This window comes from Anopheles maculipalpis, chromosome 2RL (genome assembly GCF_943734695.1).
Source record: "Anopheles maculipalpis chromosome 2RL, idAnoMacuDA_375_x, whole genome shotgun sequence".
Lineage (NCBI taxonomy): Eukaryota > Metazoa > Arthropoda > Insecta > Diptera > Culicidae > Anopheles > Anopheles maculipalpis.
Window position 1 is genome coordinate 26,081,880 of NC_064871.1, and position 10,851 is coordinate 26,092,730.

The 10,851-nt window shown below is 43.8% G+C and overlaps 3 protein-coding genes across 4 annotated transcripts in view; 1 reads left to right on the top strand and 2 right to left on the bottom strand.

Annotated features, from left to right (window-relative positions):
* LOC126558678 (pancreas transcription factor 1 subunit alpha) overlaps positions 1 to 10,851 on the bottom strand; it is a 396,742-nt gene that overhangs the window by 145,411 nt on the left and 240,480 nt on the right. The gene's annotated exons all lie outside the window — the stretch shown is intronic.
* Positions 69 to 2,266, top strand: LOC126557324 (transcription initiation factor TFIID subunit 6). 2 transcript variants are annotated; one of them, XM_050213045.1, is made up of 3 exons: positions 69 to 926; positions 999 to 1,803; positions 1,911 to 2,266. In XM_050213045.1, exons 1-3 carry the CDS (start codon positions 69 to 71, stop codon positions 2,264 to 2,266), a joined length of 2,019 nt encoding a protein of 672 aa, XP_050069002.1. The 2 variants fall into 2 exon arrangements, with proteins under 2 accessions (XP_050069002.1, XP_050069003.1); XM_050213046.1 differs by having other exon boundaries at positions 1,917 to 2,266.
* Positions 3,058 to 4,319, bottom strand: LOC126558413 (protein-lysine N-methyltransferase EEF2KMT). Its single transcript, XM_050214426.1, has 3 exons — positions 4,194 to 4,319; positions 3,238 to 4,072; positions 3,058 to 3,172 (listed from the first exon to the last, which is right to left on the bottom strand). The coding sequence occupies exons 1-3, from the start codon at positions 4,317 to 4,319 to the stop codon at positions 3,060 to 3,062; spliced, it is 1,074 nt and encodes a 357-aa protein (XP_050070383.1). The 3' UTR covers positions 3,058 to 3,059.

Consider the following 10,851-nt stretch of genomic DNA (forward strand, 5'->3'; position numbering starts at 1 on the left):
CTCTCCGTTTTCTATTGTTTGTTTATATATTTTAATGTGAAACCTACCAGCAACGGAAAGAGCAAAAAATGGGTGATCGCGATAAAACAATGTACGGTTCGACACTTTCCCTCGAATCGATGAAAGTAATAGCTGAAAGTATCGGCGTCGGTAGCCTGCCGGATGACGCGGCCAAAGAGCTGGCAGACGATGTATCCTATAAGCTGAAGCAGATTGTACAAGATGCCGTCAAGTTTATGCATCACTCGAAGCGCATGAAGCTGTCCATAGCGGACGTGGATCATTCGCTGAAGGTGCGCAACATCGAACCACAGTACGGCTTCGTGGCCCGGGATTTTATACCCTTCCGCTTTGCGTCCGGCGGTGGACGCGAGCTGCATTTCATTGAAGAGAAGGAAGTCGATCTGACCGAGGTGGTACAGGGCCAACCACCAAAGATTCCGCTGGATCCTTCGTTACGAACGCATTGGTTGGCGGTCGAAGGTGTACAGCCGACCGTGCCCGAGAATCCGCCACCGTTGTCCAAGGATGTGCAAGCACTGGATTCGGTCAATCCGGCCCACAAACTAGACAAAACGAACCAGAAGGATACTACTGGCAAACCTACGATTAATAAGCACAAGCTTAAGAACTCGGAAACGGTGCAGGTGAAACAGCTGGCTCAGCATGAACTTTCGGTGGAACAACAGCTGTACTATAAGGAAATTACTGAGGCATGCGTTGGGTCTGATGAGGCAAGACGGGCGGAAGCATTGACATCGCTGTCCAGTGATCCGGGCCTGCACGAAATGCTCCCGAGAATGTGTACATTCATCGCGGAAGGTGTAAAGGTGAACGTGGTGCAAAACAATCTGGCCCTGTTGATCTATCTCATGCGAATGGTTCGCGCCCTGCTCGATAATCCTGCCCTCTATCTGGAGAAATATGTAAGTGGTGCTTTAGTGATGATCACGAACCTGAAGCTGAGGTGCTAATTTTTGAATTCTTCTTTTTTCTAGCTCCACGAGCTTATCCCCTGCGTTTCTACGTGCATCGTGTCTCGGCAGCTGTGTATGCGACCGGAGCTGGACAATCACTGGGCTTTGCGTGATTTTGCTGCCCGGCTAATGGCCCAGATTTGTAAAACGTTCAACACGTCCACCAACAATCTGCAGACGCGTGTAACACGGCTGTTCAGTGCAGCGTTGCAAAATGACAAAACACCACTGTCCTCGATGTATGGGGCATTGCAAGGTTTGTCCGAGTTGGGTACGGAGGTTACGAAGGTGTTCATTATACCACGGCTCAAATTTATATCCGAGCGTGTTGAACCGTTGCTCCAGGGCATCACTAGCAACATCAGCAATACGGACAAGATTGCCGCTGGCCACATACGTGCGATGCTACTGAAGGGCGTTCCACCGATACTGAAAACACTTCGCAATCCTCCCGATTTGGTGGAAGAGTACAAACGGGACTACGGGTGCTTGGGACAAACGTTACACCAAGCGGTGGTTAAGGCTCGCTCTGCGTCTCCATCGTCGGGAGCACTGGGGTCGGGTGGTTCTTCCGTATCGACGACCACACCATCAGCTACCACCTCCATTACCGTCAGCACAAGCAGCAATAGTAGCAACACCGTTGTCCTAACGTCAGCACCCTCCTCCCGACCTCTAACTCCACAATCCTCCGTAGCGAAAACGATAGCGGCAACAGCTTCCATCCAGCGACCAGGAACCGTAACGGGTGGCTCTGTTACTGTACAACCACAGCAAAAGTTTGTGATAGTCCCACAGCGAGCGCAAACACCGTCTCCATCGCAAGGTATGTGCGCTTTTGTAAAAACCTTTTAGTTGTTTGTATTGTTTGTGAGTTTTGTTTATTGGATTTTGTTTCTTTATTTTCACTATTCAATTACTACGTTTACTGAGATGTAGACGATTTTGTAGGTCCCATCATACAACGGCAGAGCAGCGTAACTAGCGGTGGTGCTACTTCCATAGTAACGCCCAACACAGTGCAGCTGCAATCGAACTTGCTCAAGCTGGAATCAGGAACAACGATGACAGGTGCACAAACAAGCGGTACGACCGGTGGTGGTGGTGGCGGCCAGAAGCTGGTCATCATAAATCAATCACAAGCTGGGCTAACTACCAATATTATTACCAAACCGACCGCTTTCATTGCTACTGGCACCACGGCGGGGGGCGGTGGTAATGGACCAGAAATACAGGACGACGTGATCCAAGTTCCGCCAGAGCTGGATGATCTTTCGCATTTAGAATAGGTTTTTTTTTTACTGTCCCCAAAAGTCCTTACTTTTAATAAATCGTACGCAACAACAATCGGATACATAAGGGTTGCACTAATGTATGTATATATTTAGCATTTTTCAACTAGCATATATATATTTTTATCTGCGCTAATCTGGACGTTTTTTTTACTAAAACAGGTTATTACTGCAGGTTAACTTGTTCCGTTTTCCGTGGTATGTTGTTGCTTGGTATGTGTACTTTAAGGTTTTGTCTTTTCTGGTCTGTTACTGGTTATTATGCTATTATCTGGTGTATGCTTTTCCAGGGGTTTGATCCATACAATGGAATAGTACAATAGCTTAGAGCGAATATTTCAAATAGATAGTGGAATATAGCAAGCCAGTCGTGAAACTTTGCAATCATTTAATGGAAGAAAATTCACAACTGATTGCAAAATTCCACAGTCGTTTTGTGAATTTCCCCTGCAATTGGATGCAATATTCCACTTTATAATGGAAAAGTTCAATAAGCTTGCAACAATTTGCTACCCATTCGGCAAATTCCACTGAGTGATTCAAAAGCTTCATTATATGGATCGTAACCCTCCTGTATGATGTGTACGCAATTCCCGTCTGGTTGGTGGTCCCTCTGGCGCCGTATTAATGATAGTAATTAGAAGGATGTGATAAGTATGATAGATTTTTTTGTGGTTGCGATTGCGAAAGTCTTAAAAGAGAGAAAGTTCATACGAAAGCATAAATAGCTTTTTTATAGGTGGTTAGAAGGTTTCTTCATTCCGAAAGTGTAATTAGAAAACGGACGTTCTTATGAGAAGGCTCTCGTTATGGTGAAGATACGTATGTTGGACGCGGTGCTGTCCCAGTGAAAGTGTCGCGATGGTGAAACCGTTTCTTCGTTGATGCGAAACTTGGCCGTGACTGCAATTTAAATTAAAGTAAAATAAGAACAATTTTCCATAAGCAATTTAAAGCGAAATACTTACTCAATAGCTGTAGAAACTCGTTCAACGTGTCCTGATTCCGCTCGGTGCAGGCCAGCACAAACTTACACCGATTGTTCGACAGACAAAAGATGTAGTTTAGCGTCGAAAGAAGCGCTGGAAAGAGTGTATGATCGTACACGATGTCAGCAGCCACGATCACGTCCGGTTCGATCAGTTGACTCAAGTTGGATGCACTGATGTACTGCCAATCGAGATCCATCACGCCCATAAGCGTATTCCCACTGTCCAGCAGCAGACTGACCAACGGATTGTCACACTCCACGGAAGCCGCATTGGGAAAGTTGAGTCTTACATTTTCCTTCAGCGCCGTCAGTACTGACGCGTGGCAATCCGACATAACGATGATCGATGGTTCGTAACACTTGGCCAAATAAATCCCCGATAAGCCCACCCCCGAACCAAGCTCCAGTATGTTTCGTCCGTGGAAATCGTCCCGATTGTTCGATATGTGTTCGCACAGTGCTTTAGCCGCCTGCCAGCTACACAGCCCGGTCGTGCCGTCCGATACGAACGCGCCCGATTCCTTCAACGATATAACGCCCTGTCCGTGCGGTAGTTCGTAGTGTTTGTAGCTGAGCCCGATCGACGGATCGTCCAGGGGTAGTTCTGTTCCGGGTGAAAGCATCGCGCAATACTTCTCGTACATCCGATCGTGATGCTCAACGTTCATGCTGGACAGCTGTGCGATGACGTGCTTTAAAAAGGCTGCCTGATATTCGACACTGATCGGATAGCGTAGCACCAGTGGATGATCTACCGTCACGTCTAGTAGAGCAGCCTGTTCGTCCCAGCTTAGTTCCTGCTCAAACAGACCCTACGGAACAATGTGTTCCCATGCACGCACCGGAAGAAAAAAGAAAACCAAAAAAGAACACAAAAAACAAACACTAAAGCACACTATCACTGCACCTAACAGCCGGGGTCACGCTACTCACATGCCACCGGATCGATCGAATCGGTGTGCCACAGAGGAATTGTTTGCTCACGAGCTTTAACGGATTACCGTCGTCGATTTGAGGTTTCTTCTCTACGGTTGTTTTGCGAATGTCGTCCGGTTTCATTATTCTGCCGTCTGCTCATTCAGTAAACGACATCCGTTTCTTGCTCCTTCCGGCAGCAGTACTTGCTCGCCCATTCACTCGACACGTACACGGGTTGTTTTTGAGTTCCTTGTGATATTATTAAATTCATACTGCTGCACGTACAAACAACGACCGAGGGGATGCACACAATCCACCACAGAAGGGGATTATCGATCAGACCAATGTCTGACCATCCGGGTATCGTCCGTTACCCGTCGCGTTGTTGTGAATTTCCCTGCGACAGAAAATGGCAAATATCAGATGGTTATTTTTACTTTCCTTCACCTTCATAAATAGCCAAATCATAAAGAACCAATCCTTCCGTGTGGAGGACTGAGGGTGACGATTTTGCTTTTGCTACCAACTGCCCCGTGTAGAGGGCATTTGAACGGTGTCAAAATTAATTTTAATTAATGCGAACACCCACAAATAATCTTTCCCTGTCCGTAACGTGTATGTCTGTTATTATGATGTATATTTTTTTGAATGCAGCCTTTTTAGTGATGTTATTTACTGCCTAGCTAGAGTCACACAACTCTCCACACATAACACGGTTTATTACCACTCGCGACGGAGGGTGGTGCCAATTTGTCTTCCTTGCCACATTACGTTTGGTACAGTATTGGGCTACCCGTGCTCTTTGTCCTGCTAGGGCGAACGTTTTCGGCACGCTTTTTGCGCTGCACTTCTTGTGCGCGCGCCTAAACTTTTTTGAATTGATTTTTCGCTTATGTTATGTGCCTTTGTTTACGGTGATAAGGATGATCGGTGTCGTTCACGCGTAAATTCATCTTCACATTGGTAAATTTAATTGTATGCAGTGGATAGTACACTGATTACAACGTGTTTTAACTTACGGATGCGAGTTTGGAGCAGAATATTCCGATTTTGCAGTGTTTTGCTCAAAATAAACAGGTTCGCATACGTACTATTTGTTTTGGTTGCTTATTCGGTACCTGGGCCGCATACAGGGCTAAATGTCATCGATAATCAGACGCACAATGGGTAGTTCTGTGGTATCCGCTGTTCTGTTAAATATTTATATTTTGCTTTATTTCGTTGATTATTATTTTTCTTCTTAGTTTCCAATCGTGTAGTAATAACGAATTCTGACCTTATTTACTTATTTCTGTTCAATAACTTTTGCATAATAGTTTTAGAAATTTAAACATGCTTTAATTTTTTGCTCTCTTCCTCTCATTTATTTGGCTGTTATTGTAGAAAACTTTTAATCCTTCAATTTTATGCTGGTCTATTGTCTATACAATTTCATTATTTCATTGTTTTGTGAGCAATATTTCCATTAAAATCCAAGCATATAAAAGCTATTTTGCTAGTGTACGGAATGGAAATGTACCCAGAGTGAATGGCTGTTGCTTCAAACATCGTTATGTCAAAAGCGCCATTCCAAATCGAATCGTCGTGCCGTAAGGTCATAAAAGAAGTTTTCTACTCCCAAAACAAACAAACCGTGATCGATTGTAAGTTTTTTTGTATCTGGTGTGTGATAAACTTTGTGTTTCCTTGAATAGGTCCAGAAAAAGTGTGCGCCGCGTGTGAAATGTACTGTTTCTTGCCTTTAGTGGCACCTTTTGCCATCAGCTGAAGGTCTTTCGTCATCGTCCATTCGAATCGATCGATCCGAAGTCCGCGGAGCCTCCAGCTGTGGACGATTTTCTCCAGACGCGGTTTCTTACTATTTTTGGATAGTTTCTGTTGTTCTTATTCGTTGACGTGTAGAGTGCGTGCGTGTATGTGTTAGCGGCACTTTCTTATGCTCACCCACCACAGTGGTTTTCTTTCTCTTCCATTCTTTGCGGCCTGCTTTCTTGGCTTTACATATAGCGTGATTATGTTTGTTGGCTTATGTGGCAAGTGTGATATGTTGTCGTCGTACATTAGTGTAGTGTTATTTTGATATGTAAGTGCCGAAATCCAGCAGTGTACTACAACCATCATCGGCACAAAACGTTTAGAAATAGCAAAAAAAAGGGTAAGTCAGTTGTATTCTCTTAAGCCTGTTATGCTACGGATGACTCATCATTCGAACGAGTTTTTTTTTGTGTTGTGTGAACTTTTGGCACGTCTCCCGTAATCTTCTTGCTCCGCACTGTCGCACGCAAGCCGGAGGAACGGAACGTTGATCGCAACTTACCATCATCAATCGGCCGAGATCGCGTAGGGTTCAATCGCGCTTAATTGATGATAAGTAAGTCTAGGTTAAATGGCCGCAACTGTCGTCAGTGCTAACTTCAAAGGAAATCGTGCAAATTTCGACCCATTTCAACTGTCGCGAAGGTCACACGGAATTAATTAAGATCAAGACCGCCTCCGCTGCTAGGGAAACCGACAGCATATTGGAGTTGAATCAGATGAGCGCAATGACTTAATTACGGTTAAGTTAGAAAGTGTTTCTTATTATAGAAAATAAAGTATCTTTGTGGTATTACAAACCCGAAAGATATCATTTTGTTTGTAATACAATAAATTATGAATTAAATTTGTCTTCATAATACATACCTGTTAATTTGTCAAAAAAGTTGAAATAAAAATGACTACTTGGATGCATTCTTAAGCTTTAAGCTCTGCAAACCCACCTTTTCCGTTCTTAACGACTTTTAAAAGCTTTCAATGAATAAGAAATTTAGTGGAGAACGATGTCATATTCTGATCTAACACCCTTTGCCTACGAATGCGTGGGGATGATGGTCTCAGTTGGTCATCTTTCTACAATCTTCCTTTAGGAAACAGGTTCTTAGTCGTATTTTGATTTTTCCATCTTTACTTCGTTCGCAGTCCCAACGGTTAACCTTGGAACGGTGGTCGCTTATAATTGTGATTAAACTACCCACGCTTAGTACGCTTCCCAGGGTCAGTGTATGAGTCACTAGACCAGAGCAGTCATATCAAATCACCATCTAAATAAGCTCTGGCCATCAAATAAGAAGATAAGGAGAGGGATCATATTGAGCCCTTTGAAATGGTGGTAAACATTCTCTTAATTCTTGATCATTTGAAACTGAAATCCGCTCTTGAACACTCAACAAAGAAAGATTCAAGTTCTCGTGTCATTTATATTACTGCCAACGGGCCTTTATGTTTTAGTCATCAGATGCAGATGTCAAATTTGGTTACGGAAATAACTTCATAGTCAGCTGGACTGGATATGCACACCTAAGCATTTGTTACAAAAATCCAAAAGATCATTCCATTTTAAATCTTATTTCTGATTGCTGTCCAATCTCAAACCAACTCTAACTTCCCTGTCACATTTTGGAGTGAAATTTAATTTCCTTTCTTCAACGTTTACCGGTTCCAGAACACCGGTAAATCAGGTAATGTGTGAGAAATCCCCGGGAGAAGAATCACAGGAAGTTGTAGCATAGGCACACACATACACTCACAGGCCCATTCAAACCACCTTCATTCATTCGGTACGAAATCAAGCCCAAGTGAAATGAAATCTAGCTGGGAAGAGGGAAGGCAAACATTCGATAGTCAAACAGACCTGACGTTAGACAGCACCGATAAAGACAGGTCAGGGAAGAAGGGCTATCTCAACTTTTCAACCGGCCAGCAGGTGTATATCAAGCGACTTTCTATCCCACCGGAATTGGAGGATCCGTGCATTATAACCGTGCAGAGTCGATCAACTGAACCTCCTGGACTGGACTGCCTGGAATATATTTTACGACTGGTACTGTGGTGGCCTCTCTAGCCGTGCCTGGTGTTTTGATCCAGTTCGAGCTATTTTTCGTTTGTTTGTCCATCTGTTTTTGTTTCTTTTTTAGATTTTGTTTATTGTTCGCTCGTTTCCGCTCATCCAACATCGGGATACGCGTATCCACTTTCACCGCAAACGGGGCACAGTTTGAGCGTACTATTAAAAAATGGGAAGGAATAACTTTTTTTTTCTAGCTTGATCCGCTATTAATTGCTAGTGAGAAAAATAGTTATACAGCGGCAAAGAGCAAAATTATAATGGACGGCACTTGAAATTATCGTACTATTTAGCGCAGCGGAACAAGCACACAACACCAAGTGGTTGGAAGTACCGTGTAGACACACTGCTCTACTACACACTTCGCCAAGAGTGTGAGGCCTCTTGATAGCGATTCTCCGGATTGAAATCACCCTTGCCTTGCGCGATTGGCTGACGAAGGAACTGAGATTTAAGAATAGTGGTGTACGGGTTTCCCTGCAATGTTTCTTCAGAAATTCGTATCAGCAAGTTAGTTTTTGTTTGCCAGATAAACAGTGTAACAAAACTGCTTACTACTGCTTCGCTCATGATGCAAAGTAGGTTATCATCGTGTGGCAATGACACATGTTTGTTGAGACGTGATTTGTCCCGAGTATGAGAGTTCTACTCCAGAATGTGTGTTTTCGATCAATTAAAATGTGTCTACATTTCAGGCCGAGCAGTTTGACAGCTCAAAAGTGATCAGGAAACTAACCCACAGCATACAACCGCAAAACGCACCTGACCGTGAAACAATTTTCCATTTTAAACATCGGCGACTTTAACTTCACTTTGTTACAACTATTGTTTGCGTGTGCCGTTGTTGAAGGTTGTTTGTGGCACCAGCTGCCACAGCAGCAGGGGCTTTTTCACAAGCGGAAACCCAATTTACTCTTCGCTTCAAGCTAATACCCCCAGCGGTTCGGTACGTTACGTTCTACCGGCACCATTCTCTTGCTCTACGGTGAACGCTAGTTTCCTCGTGGTGATTATCGAGGTTTTTCCATTGATTCGTTCTTCGATTTCGGTCCATTTCCCACCGTTTAACCTGTGCAACGTGTAGTAATGAGTTGGCGGTTTTTGTGTGGTTTGTTTGTTTCTGGTTTTGTTCTATGCAAGCACGCTCACCGCTGCTGTAGAGCATTTGGGATATATATGTGCAACGTGGAATGGCTATTGATGATTGGGCCATTTTTGTTTTCAGGGCGGACGGACGGCGGCGCTTATTGGTTTTGATTTCGATTTGAAAAATGATAATTGATTACGTTTTGGTTGGAATTAGTTTAATATTGCAAGCCATTCCAATTAATGCCATTTACTCATCAATTACGAGCGATGATAATTAAAGTGATTATTGCGAGCGGAGGGAACACACTTCTTGAAACACGTGCACAAGACGATTGCTTATCTGCTGTTGTTCAAATGTTCGATACTCAATGAGATGTTAAGCTTCTTTATCACTCACGTTGATGTTTAATTAAGATCTTTTTTTTTGTAAAATTTTTTGCAAAATGTGTTTGTGTCGTAAAATTGACTCATTGAGCTTAGCTTAATTGGAGTTAAGCCGTTTGGTAAGTACTAATGTGTCCGAAAAGTAAGGTGACGTTGGATGTCAAATTTTGAGCGTCAAAAGAAGCGTCTTGTTTTTATTTTTCGTTTGTCAATATTTGTTTTTGGAGCTGCGCCAAGTGTTTTGTCCATATTGACCATGTCCAAGTTTGTGGAGCAGCGCGCATGTATCAAATTATGTTTGCGCAATGAAATAAACGTTGTGAGAACATTGCGGATGTTACAAAAAACATTCTTTGAAGAATCTATGTCGAAGAAAAATGTGTACAAATGGTACAGTGGTTTCAAGAATGGCCGTGAGAAGGTTGAAGACGAAGACCGTCTGGGTAGACCATCCAACTCTACCGACGACGCCCGTGTCGTCCAAATCAAGGATTTGGTGGTCAATAATCGTCGGTTGGCGATACGATACCTTTCGGAAAGTCCATCCGGCGAAAGCGGCCAGATTTGTGGAAAAACTACAGTTGGGTTTTGCATTACGATAATGCGCCCTCCCATACGGCCATCATTTTGAAGGAGTTTTTCGCAACAACTGGCACTCATAGTGTTCCGCAACCGCCGTATTAGCCAGATTTAGCACCAGCCGACTTCAGGCTGTTCAACAAGCTAAAATGGCCGCTTCGGGGACACCGTTTTGACACTATCGAGGAAATAGAAGCCGCAGCGACGGCGGGACTAAAGAACATCCCAGTATCCGCGTTTTCCACCTGCTTCGAGGAGTGGGAGAAGAGGTGGAAGAGGTACATTGCATCGGGAGGGGATTACTTCGAAAGTTTCTGGCACTTTATTTTTGGAGCACAGTAGTATAACAGGAGTTGGGGCTGCCCGGTGGTGTAGGCGACAGCGTTGCCGGTCTTCAAACGACAGGACCGGGGTTCAAATCCCATCCGGACCGTCCCCCCGTAATAACGACTGACTAACCAACTACGTGGTTCGGCAAGTCTAGTAAGCCATTCGATGGCCGACATGACCTTAGAGGTCGTTAAGCCAAGAAGAAGAAGAAGAAGAAGGAGTATAACAGGACTGCTAAAACGGACACTTGACATCATGTTTAAGATGGGGTTTTTAAGTAATCCAGTTCAATAACTATATTATCTCGCTAAACTTACTCGTAAAACAATTGGAAAGCGCTCTAACCAAAAGAAAACTATCATGTAAAAGTAAATTATCACTTGATCTGTTTGATCATCATCAAACCCA